Raw genomic sequence first — 14,060 nt, 5'->3', positions numbered from 1 at the left:
ATTTCCGACTGTCTCGGACGTCAGCCGCCTTTTGTGCGCTTCTAATTTCCATCATCATCGCCGCCATTCCATCCATTAATTTTGATGGCACAATTTTGAGCTGGGACTGGCAGTCGCGCACTCCTTGCCACAGAAATTGCTCAGTGATCTGTGCGCTGGCAATCATTAGCTCCAAATGCCCCAAACAACAGGCGCGAGCTGCCTCCCAAGCTCTTGGCTGTTTATTCATGCAACAATTGTTGATTGCGTTACGTGTGCCACGCCCCGCCCACACTGCTGCCGCTGCTGCTGTCCATCACCCTCGAAAGCCACCCTCAATTGTTGTGTGAATGATTGTTGCTGGGTCATAAGTAGAAATTGTGCTGTCAGTGGAATAAACTGAGCTGAGATATGATGTCGAGCTCTGACCTACTGCTATCTGCGAAATTATTTAACTTCAGCGCTAATCAACTACCCCAGAGAACCTGCCCAGCTAAAACCTATCTCTTAGCTTTGTCGAGTCTGGTTTAGACCTAGTTAAATGTAATGCGCCATAAAAACGAGTTAATTTCCGACGCCTCGCCGAAAGTTGCCTTCCCAGTGTCTAGCCACACACTCGCTCTACCCTTACAGTGATGACTCGCTACAAGTGGCTACAAATTTAATCAAACCTTTCGCTCAGCCACCACATACACCTCTCTCTGCGTGTGTGTGTGTGTGTGTGTTATATAACCTCATTCCAGCTGCCTTAAGCCTCCCACTCCTCTAGACCTTAGCTTCGTTCCCTGCATCGCTGTCATTTCGCTTGGCGTTCTAAATAATTCATGTCGGCAACATCGCTCCTACGTCCTTTTGTGCTGGAATTTTGTACGTCCAACTTGTTGTAATACATTCAAATGAGTGTACAGCGACATGTGTGTGGGTGTGTCTGTGTGTGTGCGTGTGCGTGTGTGTAAGTGTGAGCATGTATATTGTGCAAATCTCAAGTTGTTAAAAAAAGCAAGTATACAAAATATATACAGTTATACAACGACAGCCAGTAAGAGCTGTGCAGTCGGGTGTTATAGACTTCATAATACTTGCACTCAATCCAAGAAACAGCTAAAATATATTTGAAATTTAATATAGCTATATATATATATATATATCTGTAGAGCAGGTCCTCATGTAGAGAGTAGAGAGAGTTTTTTGAGAGTCTTAAACTTTGGAATACATAATTCCATCGACCCGGATTATGTATTCCAAAGCTTAAGACTCTCTAAAACCAATATGCTCTCGTTTCACTTTGTAAACGCGTAAAAAGTTTTACAAGTTTGCAGCTGCACTGTGCGCACAGTGGTTCAACATGGCGACAAACTGTCTTGAAGCACAGTTAATGAGCTTTCTAAGCAATAATACAAATTAAAAGCACAATGAATAAGCTTTTTCTTAAGTTGCTACACAAAACGAGACTAAGCATTCCAAGGCAAACACAAAAGCTGTTACAAGCGCTTTAAGCTCTTTAAAAGCTTTATCTGCTGCTTCTGTTACACGTTCTTGTAACTTATTTAAGGCCTCTGTTTTTAACTCTTTTTCTTAAAGCTGTTTATTTAGCTTAAGCTTAAGCGTATCTCATCTATCTTGCAGCAATGCTTCCCATATGAGCCAGCTTTTCTGTTTTCAGCCACTTTATATAAAAGCTTTTGCAAGCTTTTAGGCTGTTTGTATTTATTTTCTACTTTAATTATTATGTCGATTTTTAAGCAGCTTTAAAAGCTCATTTGTTGCAGTGCTGCTGCTTCTTATATTGTATTTAACTTTTAAGCAGCGAGAGCTTTAAAGCTTTTAGCAAACTGAAACGGAGAACTGTAAATTCTGGAATGCCGAATTTAGTAATGTAGAATTTAGAAGCTTTCTTGATGTTTACTTATGTAGCTAAAAGCTCTGCGAAAGCTCTTTGTCAAGTTGATATTTGGACGAGCTTTGTCATTTGCGCAGCTCTTCTATAGTTTTGCTGTAGTTCGTCTTGCAGAAACTTTTGCTTCATGCAGCTGCCACTGTACGCCCGATAGCGCAACACAATGGCTGATGAAAGAGAGAGAAGGAGATAGTGTGAGTGAGTGAGAAGGAAGAGAGCTGTGCCCGAGTCAGCTTAAATATGCGTTTCACTTGTCTTGCGTATTATTTGGCGCATTAAATTTATGTGCGCAATTGTGCTGAGTTGTGCCCGCCCCGCCCAGCGCCTGGTCTGATTTGGGGGCGTGGCAAAGAGCATTTGTGGAATTGTGAATGCGCTTATTACATGGCGCTGAGCGTGCTTTGTGCTCTGGCCCCACGAGCTCTTGGGTTACCATCTCATTTTCGAGCTGTGCTTGGGACACCTTCAACTCAACAGCTGCGAGTCCTTTGTGTGTTATTATTCAAAATCCAGTCAATAATACGAAACGCGATGCTAATTTATTATACCAAAAGCATAAAATAGCGTTGGGTGGGAGGTCTGCATCGAACACTTTGTAAATATTTCAAGAGAGCAGTTACAATTACAGCTGTCGCCCCATGCCCCACGCCACCCACTCCAGCTTTAGTGGCGCTCATGTGTTATGTCCTGGGCGCCGTTTTCAATTTTATCCCTTTTATTGGTTTTTTTATTTTTATACCCATTGCATATGGGTATGCAGGGCATATTGATTATGTCATAGAAGAGGAAGCCGCAGGCAGATATTTGATCTATGGCGTAGTCTTGCTCCGATCGGCTGTCTGTTCATCTGCCTCTTCCTACGACTCTTCAGCCGTCTATCCGTCTGCCTGTGCATCTTCAGCTGCTTTAGGCTCCAGGATCAACAGCTGCATGTGTATGGACAGACGAACAGTTCGACGGAAGAATGAACAGATGAATGTATAGTTAGATAGAGGGTTGGACAAATAGACGAGCAGTTGGTGAGGCCTAAGGACAGACCGTTAGAGCGACGAACGGATGGAAAGACGATTGGCTAGCGGTGTGAACAGAACTCGATCTTAGCTTGAGTATCTCAATTCCAATAATCAAAAGCAAAAGCGTTTATTTTGAGTACACCTCATAGCTAGAGTCACTCAGTAGAGCATCGCTATTCGCCTGAAGTTCGCTTAACTTAGCCAGTTATGCTTTGACTGGGCTTCAGGATATTTGGGCAGGGTATCTAGCTAGTCGAACACTTGCGACTCGAGCACTTCTGGGCTTCGTTTTTTTTTTTACAATTTGCTTAAAATTCATACACAAATATTCCGACAGCATTCGCAGTCGCAGTCGCATTCGTTGTGGATCCATTCTTGGTGGCATCCAGTCGCTGTTCCTTTGCCAGCCGGCAGTGAGGAGGAGCACAGCTCCCCAGCAGCCATCTGTCTGTCCCGGCTGCTTTACGCTTTCGTGTGCAAATTAGTTTATTGGAATTTCTTGTTTGCGTTTTACCCAGTCCCAGGGAACTCAGCTCCAGCCGCGGCTTGATTTGTCGATATGCGTTCGTTTCTTTGCCTTTTTATAGCATATGTGTCCACTTATTGGATGTATTGGAGCGATCAACCTACACGCAAGTCGTAAACAATATTGCATTTCAGATTTATATTGGGATTTTCTCTTAGAGCCTGAAGCTTGTTCGAAAGTTGGCTTATGGAAGGAGTGCTTTCGATTAGCTCTAAAATTAAGCCGATCAGCTTGATGAGCTCGACTTTGACTCTGCTAAAAAGCTCAACAACTGAATTTTGAGCTTTCAAGTTGTAGTTTTTTAAAATTAAGTCGATTTCTTGTAATATAAATTGAGCTTTTGATTAACATTAAAAGTAAGCACTTCAGCAATCATACTACACTGCTCAGATTTAATATATATGCCTAGTTTAAGTTTTATATTTATAGCTTTAAAGCTCTATGAAGCTTTTAGCTTACGCTTCAAAGCTGTTTTACATATTTCTTCACCCAGTCTATTTGAAATCCATAAAGAGTATATACGTACAGATTTTATGCGAAAGCTTTGAGGCTTAAGCTCATAGTCTGTTATTACTATTATTAATAAATTATTATTTTATATGATTGTCGAACTTCCAGCAGCTTTAAAGCTTTGCTGCTTATTCAGCAATTAATAGAGCTTTTGCAAGCTTCTCAAAACATTTTAATTATGAATCAAATTGAGAAATCTCTTCTATGTCTTGTGTACTGAAAGCTCTTCTTTTTTATATTCAACTCCAAGAGCCTTAGAACACTAAAGCAGTGAAAGCTCTCATCTTTTTCCTTTCTCTTTTCATTCCCAATTATTATTATCTTCAAATCAAATCGAAAATCCTTGCCAGTGTTGTAAAAGCTCCTTCATGCCTATCATGCGCAGACATTTTGCCAGCTCTGCCTGCCAAACTAGAGCTGCAACATGCTTTAGTTTCTAATATAGAAGATTATATAAGAAAAGTTATGGATATTACGTGTCATGTGCTGCCAGCCAGACAACGAAGCCAAAAAGCCGCAGCCAAAAAGCTCCCACAGACCCAGAGAAATTTGCTAACAATGCTATTAAAATTTTAATGAAACTGATGCCCAGCGACTATGACTCACAGCAGACTAAATACGAAATGAAAGAGACGCTGATAGAAAGTGAGAGAGAGAGAGAGAGAGAGGGAGAGTGAGAGAGAGGCGAATGCGTGAAGCGTTTCGCAGTGCGTGCAACTGCCATATCAATAACAAAAACTAAAGTGTAGCTTAGACAGGTGCATATGTGTGTGTGCCTGTGTGTGCGTGTGTGTATGTGTGTGCCTCTGTCTATGTATATAAACATCTACACTAACTGACACGCCGCTAGGTGGCGCCCATCGCAAAGGCTGACAGGCACGCAATTGCGTGCCAAATGCTTCATTTGCCAGCTGCCCATACATATTCGACCTGGCCGACCCGTATATCTTGCCTCCACCCCCAACCCCATCCCCATTCCCATCCAAATTGCTAAAGTTGGCAAATTATTTGCACGTCATTTGGCTTTAAGTTTGGCGAACTTTAACTTGGCTCAACTTTCATTAACTTTCCTTTTTCAACTTTTAAAGGTGGTCTTAAAGGTCTTACCAGTTGAGCTCAGGGCCGGCATAAATATGAAATGTCTATTGGTTATATTTATACCTTAAAGGCACACAAGTCCTGCAAGAAGTATATAACTAACTGAGCAGCAGCCAGTCCAGCAAATGCATAATAAATAATCGATAACTTCTATATTGATAAAAATCGATAACAAGTATCAATTGTTTAAGGGTTTCTAAAAGAAAAACCATAGAAAGATTACAAGAACTAAGTTTCTATAACAGTTCACTCTAAATTGGAACTAGTTCATTATTAACTAGTTCAGTTAGTACAGCAGTTCATTCTATGAAGTACATAAGCTAATCAATGCCAATGCCTTGTTCATTGGGCTCTCGTTATCAACAGCTGAACTAGTTCAAATGAACATAGTGTTAATAATGAATTAAATGGAATTCAATTAAATAAATATGCAAATTGATAGCCAACTGGAACTGATTCGTTTGCCCATTGATCACTGTTCCAGTTCAGTTCATTTCAGTTACTCTTATCACATTTACCGCACAAATTAGCTGGCTTACAATTATCTCATTGGGCTTTAAGCAGCATTTGCCATAAAAAAAACAGTTACACAACACTTTGAGTAGTTTAACAACACTTAAACAGAACTAACTTCATTTCAATGCAATTTTAAACTGTTTTCGTTTTGCCCAACTCCTTGAACTGAAATTTACAAACGCTTGGGACTAATAAAACTTTTCGCTTGTTTTTTTCTCATATTAATTTTACAGTCAAACAGTGTTGCAAAGCGTTGCAAGCAATAAAAATAACAAGAGAGAGAAGTGCATTAGTTGGGTATGCACGACGTGGAATTACCCCGAAATCTAGAGCTCTGCTACAGAAATTTGAAATGATTGCAAATTTAAAGAGTTTTAATCGATTAGGGAAGGACAGATGGACGGACGGACAAACAACGCTGACTGATTGAGCCACTCATTGTGATCAGAAGTACAAGTATATAGCTGGAGTAGTTTGCCATGTCTTCTGCTGCCTCAAAATATGCTAAGGAAAAGCGAAAAGTTGTGGGTGGCGAATGGGCGTTGGGGCGGTTGGTCGGATGTATCCAAGGTGCTTTGGCAGTGCGCACCCTGCGCTGCACCCAGGCACTAGCACACACACACACACACATTTACAGCTACAAGCAGGCAACCCACTCCCACTCCCGCTCCACACTCTTGGGGGTTGGTAAACGCGTTCTGCTCGAGGCGCAACGCAAATCCGTTTAAATTTATGGCGTGTCATTGTTTTGGCATAAAATTAAGTGAGTGCAGTGCCAAAGAGGAGCGGGGGCCGGGGCGCTGGGTCGGGGCTGGTTGGGTACACGTGTAACCTGTGTAGCTGAACATGCATGCAAATGATTGCAGTGCGGAGCAAGCCGCAGAAGCTGCTGTAGAAGGTGCTCAATGAAATTTTCAATAAGCGCGTTGCCCACTTCAGGCCGTTCGAGCGACTGGGATGGGCGGGGCAGTTAATGTCTGCATTGCCAAATGGCAAAATATAATTCATAAAATTCATAAGCGCTCTTTTAATTTATGAAAGAAGTCCCCAAAAAAAGTTAAGAACAAAAACCGAACAAAATATTCAGTCAGAACAGCAGCAGAGCTCCCAACCCCCTTCGGTTCATCCTTCCGTCCTTCCTTCCTTTCGTCCTGCCATGAGGCAAGCCTCAATGGAAACCCCTCGAGCGGTTCTATGTAATTTTAATTAATGCGTCCGTCGTTTAACATAAACGAAATGGGAATACTAAATGGAAAAGAGTGTGAGAGCTAGGGTGAGGGTGCAGGTTTGAGGGAGAGCTAGAGGGAGAGAGGAGAAGGCGAGAGTGGAGGGGCTGTAACAGCTCTCTGCTTAGGCAAATGCTTAAGAAAAATCTATGACAAAAAACTTTTCACAGACAAAAAAACAATGAAGGAAATAACAAAAAAAGACGAAGAGAAACTTGACAATCTCTCATCTTACTTTTTATTTCTTCTGCTGCTAAGGAAATGCATAAAAAAGGGGTTTTGCCTAGGCAAAAGAGTGCTAGAGTCTGGGGTCTAGGCTGAAGCAACTTGGCATCTATGGCTGTGTTTTGCTTGACAAATAAAAAGATATAGAGAACGATATATGGAAAAAGTCAAGTCGATGTCTGAGGAATTGTATATATATTTTACAGGGTAGCTGTCAGTCGATCAGATAGATTAAAGCTGAGCTATTATACAGTGCATACAACTTCCATAGGGTAACTATTAGTCCATCAACTTAGGTATACAGATTTTACAGGGTAACTGTTAGTCGATCAGCTTACACGCGGTAACTGTTAGTCGATCACTTATGCTTAAGCTTAGTTAGTAGACAGCGAATACAGCTTTTACAGGGTAACTGTTAGTCGATCAGACAGTGACTAAGGCTTATACAGGGTAACTGTCAGTCGATCAACTGAGTTGCACTCGCCTACTTACAACTGTCTGCAGCTTCTACAGGGTAACTTTCGGTCGATCAGTGGGACCAAGGCTGCCCTTGTTCTAGCCATTTTAATGCAAGTGTCGGCAACATCTTAAAGTCGTTCCGACTCTTCTGCGCATATATTTGTTATATATGCCTTGCTTTATATGATTAATGCCCCCCGAAAAGTTGGCAAAGCGAGAAAAAAAGTGAGTTAAGTGCGGCAACTTTTTAGCTTGTGTTTTGATTTCGTTCGAGTTGAACGATCTCGAGTGGGGTATATTTGTGGTGGGGGGAGCTGCTTAACTGCATATTAATCAGCTTTACTTTTAGCCCGGCTTCTGGAACTTTGCCAAACTGTGCAGCAGCAAAGGGGCGTGGCCAGACAATGTGCTTGGCCTTTTTGCAGCTAACAGCAAAGTTTAAGCAAACAGAAGACAAACAGCAAGAAAATAATGGGAACTACTTAACAAAACAATTAAAGAGTTGACAATTAAACTGTTGAAAAAATGTTCAATTGACTCAAATGCAACTTCTTAGGGTTTCTTTTAAATAGTGGGAAATTGTTTAAAATAAGGGAAAATGCAAAGGAATTAAAAAATGAGTGATTAACAAAGTAAATTTATCATAGTTTAGGCAAACACTAAATAAATACTGGCAAATACTGGGAAATATAGTTAAATACCGGTAAATATTTGATAGGGATTTGAGCTAATTATAAAAAACTTAAAATTTATTATCTTAGACTTTTCTGTATAGTGGGAAATCGCTGGAAATTGTGTTAAATATTGGGAATTTTATAAATTAAATGAAATTTAGTTTAAGATAAGTAATATATAGGTATTTATGTGTAGTTAGCTATTAACTCCCTTATTAACTAGCCGCAGAGACACCATGGGGAATTTCTGAATAAGCTCGAGCTGCACTCTTTTATTGGGAAATAATACTTTTAGTTGCAACACCTTGAATCAACTCCAAACTCATTTTCTTGAATCAATCAGAGTTAAAATTATAAAGCTTCGTTGTCATGCATATAAATAGGTATTACCCATATAAAACTACTATAATCTGCCCATATATTTAAGAGAAAAGCCGACGTATTATCAAAATTCTATCATATGTTTATTAGCATACATAAAAAAAAAGCCACAGAGAACTAAACTGTGTTGAGCGCACGAGGATCGTTGGGTTCGTTCAGCATTTCTAGTAGTGTCTGCGCTGGCGATAGCTGGGCGGGAGATAGCGGGAGGATGGAGGCTGGACACTGGAAGCGGAGCCATGGTAGGCACCGCCATGATAGGCGCCAGCTGAACTGCCACTGCGGTGCTGATGATGTCTGTCAAGCAGAAAGGAGAGCGAATTGAGCCGGAAATAGACAACTGGAGGGGATGAGTCCCATTGGTCTCAACTTACTCGTTGGGCAGCGATGGCGAGGTGGGCAGGTGAGCGCCCTCTGCCTGAAAGCCGTTCTTGTCCGCCTTGTAGTTCACCGTATACTGCTGGCCGTCGTCGCCCGTGTAGGAGTAGGAGCCACGCACTCCGAGGGATCCATGGGGCCAGCCACCTTTGAATTCGCCCGTCTCATCGCGGTGAATGCCATTGCCCGTATCGAAGCTAAGAGACGGGACGATGAGACGACCAGAGTTTAATTAATTAGTAATTCATACATATTTCACTCTCGATCTATTTATAAACTCGTGGCTCAACTGAAGCTTATGGCAATTTGCTTTAAATAGAGTTTAATTAGAATAGCGAGAACAATTTGTGCTCGTAATGGCAGCAATTAGTGTTTAGATTTAGATATTTAGATAGCAAAAGTAGAAAATAATGTTAATGTTGTTAAGCATTGGCAAGAGTATCCAGGAATAGATAGTAAATCAGTACACATAGGATCAATGTACGCTTCAAATAGATAGCTGGGAACACTTCAAGTATAACTAGAAAGAACCAAACAAATGTCTGCAAATGTGCTTTGCTTACATTGGGAAATGAATAGAACTTGAGCTCAATTGCAGTTTATAGGAAATGGACACAGAAAACCTAGATATAGTAGGATGATGTTTGGAAACTGGGAACAGTTTTATAAAACTGGGAACAGTTTTATAAAACGGGGAACAGTTTTTAAAAAGTGGGAACAGTGTGATTAAACAGATCACATATTATATAGCTGATCCAATACGAAATTAAAGTTAATTTGAGCCAATCTATGCTAACACGTATTAGCTCAAATTAATGGGAACAGTTATTTAAACTGGGAACAGCTAATAATATGAAATGTATATTGAAATGTAGATAAGCAATCAAAGAACTTTGCACTGAGAACAGTTTAAAATTAAAAATATAATGGGAACACGTAAAATATAGAAAATTATAGCATTTACCCAAAATTGTAATTGCCGCTCGTGTCGCTCTCATAGTCGCTGCGCACAATCGGTATCTGAGCCTGACGATGTCCGCCGACGCCTCCCCGCACGCCGCCCCCACCAATCGCTCCCCGACTCTGTCCACTGACGCCATGGTAGTGCAATTGATTTGGATGCGGCGCCAGATACTGGTTCGAGGGCAAATAGCGTTGAGCTGGACGACCAGCCAGAGCGCAGCTGACAGCGGCGCAGGCCAACAGGATCAATGGATGCCACATGTCACACAAAAGTTCACAAGAAAAAAAATTTTTTGATTTTGATTTGATTTCGCGTATCTGAAAGATACTGTAGCTGGAACTGTAACGGTATCGGTATCGGTATCTTCAGCTCTTGCTGTGGAAACGCTTTAGCGCTGACTGTTTGTGGCTTAGCTGCGGCGCTGCGTCTTTTATACTCTAGCACAAGTTTGAAAAAATTTTAATTGTTTCTTGCTTCGTCTTCAACTTCATTCTATAAAGATTTGAGTTGTTGCTGCTGCTGTTGTTGCTGCTGCTGCTGCTGTTGTTGCTGTTGTTGTTGCCTTTCAATTAGCTCAAACGCTGTCGAGGCGTTTGCTACATGCACCAAAAACACTTTGCAATTCGTTGTTGTTTTTCTCTTTTTTTTGTTTTTTTTTTTTTTGGCTATTGCAAACATTTTTGATTTTCATTATTTTGCTTTTTTTTAAGTCTTCTCCTCTTCTTCTGCATCTTCCACTTTTAATTAATGTTCAGCTTAAGCGAAGGCTTTTGGCTTCACCCAGCTTTGGGTGTGGGCGTCTAGCATCTAGTTTTTTTTTTGGCCTTTTTCGGGGTGGGCTTAACTAATTATAACTCATGTGCCACCATCATTAGCTAGCACACACACACACACACACACACACACATACACACATACATCAGCTGCCGGCTTGCTTTTTTTTTTGAAGTTCCGGCTCGCCTCGCGCTTTCAAGTGCCCTCACCTGAGGGCCGAAATCCCGAGCGCAAAAACAACTTGAGGCGATCAGCAGCAGCAACAACAACACACTTAAGCTACATCATCAATAAATCCGTAAACAGTAGCTTCAACACTTCTACAACGTTTACACATTCTCATTCTATTTGCTTTTTGTATTCTAATTCGTAAAAGTCGTAAACGCATTTCATTGAAATTATGGACAGAGACATATGTGGGGTATATATACATATATATGTAGGGTATATGGGTGTGATGTATATAGTAAGATCAAAATTAAGAACTGAGTCAAGCTAGTTCTGTTCCGTCTACACTTTTTGTATAAATCGATAACTTTCGATAACATTTCTTGGAAATATATAAGAAAATTATATAAAAAGGAAGAGGGAGAAGTGAGAGAAGAGGTAGAGAGAGAGAGAGAGAGAGAGAGAGAGAGAGAGAGAGAGAGAGAGAGAGAGAAGAGAGTAAAGAACAAAAGAGACGGAGAGGCGACATGAGTAAAAAGTAAAACAGAGAAGAGAGAGAAAGAAGAGTGAGAGACAAAAGAAAAACGATGAAAGAGGGAACATTTTAAATCTAAGCTCAACAAATTCTGTATATAAATACCCTTTGAGTATACACAAATAGAAAATACTTCACATTTTCTGCACTGGCTTGAAGCTTGTGCTCCTTGAGCTTTACATGCTTAACGCGACGGCAATGCAGCTCAAGCTTTGAATACTTTTCCACATTTTCAACTAAATTTTAAGCAGAATAAAATATTTTTAGTAAGCTCTGTGCCAAGTTACGGTATCTACTAGTCGAGCACATTCCATTGGAGCGATTCTCTTACTCTTTTCTTAGTGAATGAAGTCTTTCATCTAGCTGCTCTATTCGTAATACCCTTCATGTATAACACTGATATATAGCATCAATATGAAATAGCTTTATTTGCAATTGCTTTCAATTGCTTGGGGTATACCCAAGCAGATGTCGCTCATTCAGGCACTTCTCGCACTTTGATTGTGTGGCATGACGAGACAGGTTCACAGCTTAGGATTTTCCCCAAACAAACAGATCTGGAAGTATAAATAGCACTGTGAGCATTGCTGCTATTGCTAAAAATAAAAATAAAAAAATAAAAAAAAAAATAAAAAAAAAATAAATCAGGCAAGAGTAGGGTGAGCACGACTAGCAGATACCCTGAACAAAGTGCGTAGAGCAACGATTTCTATCAACTTTAGCTGTGTTTTGGCTGCGTTCTGAATGCTACTAAGACAGCAAGTAGAGTATGCGAAGGTTGTGCATACTCAAGGCCAAACATAAAGAACAAAAATAAGTCTAACATTGTTCAAATGTTATCGATTGAAAGCGTGTCGCCAGTTATCGATTGAAGTTGCCATTGAGAATTAAGAACTATTTTGTGATATGCCTGCCTTTATCGAAGCCTATATACCCTATATGCTCTCATATTTATATTGCGTCCAGTGTCCAATTTCAACTCCAATTCCAGCTCCATTCTCAAGTCTGTTCCCACAGCCGCTTCGCTTCGCTTTGCTAAACAATGGGCATAGCTAAAGAATATCCGCAATTATTATAATAATGACAACAACAGCTTTGTTGTTGTTTATTTATTTAGTTTTTTTTATTGAAAACAGCTGTCAATAAACGATAAAGCCAAAACGTCATTAATTAATTTGAAACATAATTAAAATTGATGAAGAAACTAATCAAATAAATGCGTGAAAACTCAACTGCGGCTTGGCTGACGCGAGCTACAATTAGAAATTAACAGCGTCATTATCATCACTATCATCATTATCGCCTTCATCATTAGCATTCATTCATTATTGTAACGAGCTTTGGCGTCCAAGCGAAGATCTTCAGGCAGCGCGTGCCACGCTGTTGTGTCTTCTTCTTGGCTTTGTTTACGATTATGATTCGCTTTTAGTTTAAAAAAGTGCGCAACTTTTATAGTCTCTTTATATATATATATCTATAAATCTAATATATTTATATCTCTATCTTTACCAATCTATTCCTCTTCATACTTATGCTCAAAATGTGATTTCATTCAACTTTCTCTTGCTTTGACATAACTCAAAAACATTTCAATTCAAATGAAATTTTTATTTTAATTTTTGCTGCTTTTATTTGCAATCTGCCTTATACTAGACAATAAACAAATTTTTTAACAATAATATTACAATAAAAAAAAAAAAAATATTACAATAATAATATGGCTTGGGCTCCAATGAGATCAATCCATATATTTACCTACTTGACACATTTAAATTAAACGAAACAATTTCTTAAATCTAAACTGAAAACTTAGCCCTGCTCAGTCTATATAGATGTTTATCTGTGTGTATATATATGTATATACTTATATAGATATGTACTTTCTATATATAATACGCGTATATCTCTTTGCCTCTATCTTTGCTTCTCTCTTTTTACGTCTCTCTTTTTACGTCTCTCTTTTGCTTTCTTTCTTTCTCTCTTTCTAGTCTTCTTTCTAGTCTTCTTTCTCTCTCTCTCTCTCTCTCTCTCTCTTTCTCTCTCTCTCTCTCTCTCTTTCTCTCTCTCTCTCTCTCTCTCTCTCTCTCTCTCTCTCTCTCTCTCTACCTCTCTCCCTCCCTCCCTCCCTCTCTCTCTCCCTCCCTCTCTCTCTCTTTCTCTCTCTCTCTCTTTCTCTCTCTCACACCTTCACTCTCTCACTCTCTTCCTTACTCTTCCCCTCATCCTCTCTCTGTCTCTTACTTGCTTTATCAAAGGCTTCTCAGAGCGTTGCACGAGGAAACCTCTTTCATTTTTTATAGAATCTGTATCAGATCATGTAACTATATTCGCTATAATATCTCTTTTGAACATATATGTGTCTTTATAAGCTCTAAATATCCTAAAAGTTATTCAAAGTGATATAGAAACTAGATCATGTTTATCCTCTATATATATGTTTATGCTATATATCGTATATATATATTTTTCTTTATTCCATTTATATTATATAAGTTAACTTATAACACTTAGTTAGCTTATAACACTTAATGTTAGGTATTATTCAACACTTATTATCGGGTGCTAGACAAGTTAAGGAACAGCCCTGGCAAGGGCAACTCTACTTACGCCGGTGAGGCTATGATTTGTAAAAATATAGATCAGTCTCGTGTTTTAACTCGTACTGATAGGACATGCTAAAAATTGGTGTCATATAAGTAAAACTAAAAATAGTGAATATAATAAGAAAAACCAATAA

The 14,060-nt window shown here is 39.6% G+C and overlaps 2 protein-coding genes across 2 annotated transcripts in view; one reads left to right on the top strand and one right to left on the bottom strand.

The window, feature by feature from the left end:
- Nucleotides 1–14,060, top strand: part of LOC111605673 (homeobox protein prospero) — a 75,237-nt gene that overhangs the window by 9,683 nt on the left and 51,494 nt on the right. The window lies entirely within an intron of this gene.
- Nucleotides 8,656–10,106, bottom strand: LOC111599853 (cuticle protein 2). Its single transcript, XM_023315698.2, has 3 exons — nucleotides 9,847–10,106; nucleotides 8,879–9,079; nucleotides 8,656–8,801 (listed from the first exon to the last, which is right to left on the bottom strand). The coding sequence occupies exons 1-3, from the start codon at nucleotides 10,104–10,106 to the stop codon at nucleotides 8,669–8,671; spliced, it is 594 nt and encodes a 197-aa protein (XP_023171466.2). The 3' UTR covers nucleotides 8,656–8,668.

The sequence above is a fragment of the Drosophila hydei genome, unplaced genomic scaffold (assembly GCF_003285905.1).
Source record: "Drosophila hydei strain 15085-1641.00,03,60 unplaced genomic scaffold, DhydRS2 tig00000237-arrow-arrow-pilon, whole genome shotgun sequence".
NCBI lineage: Eukaryota > Metazoa > Arthropoda > Insecta > Diptera > Drosophilidae > Drosophila > Drosophila hydei.
Note: the sequence above shows the minus strand (reverse complement) of the source record. Positions and strands in the feature narration are given on the sequence as shown.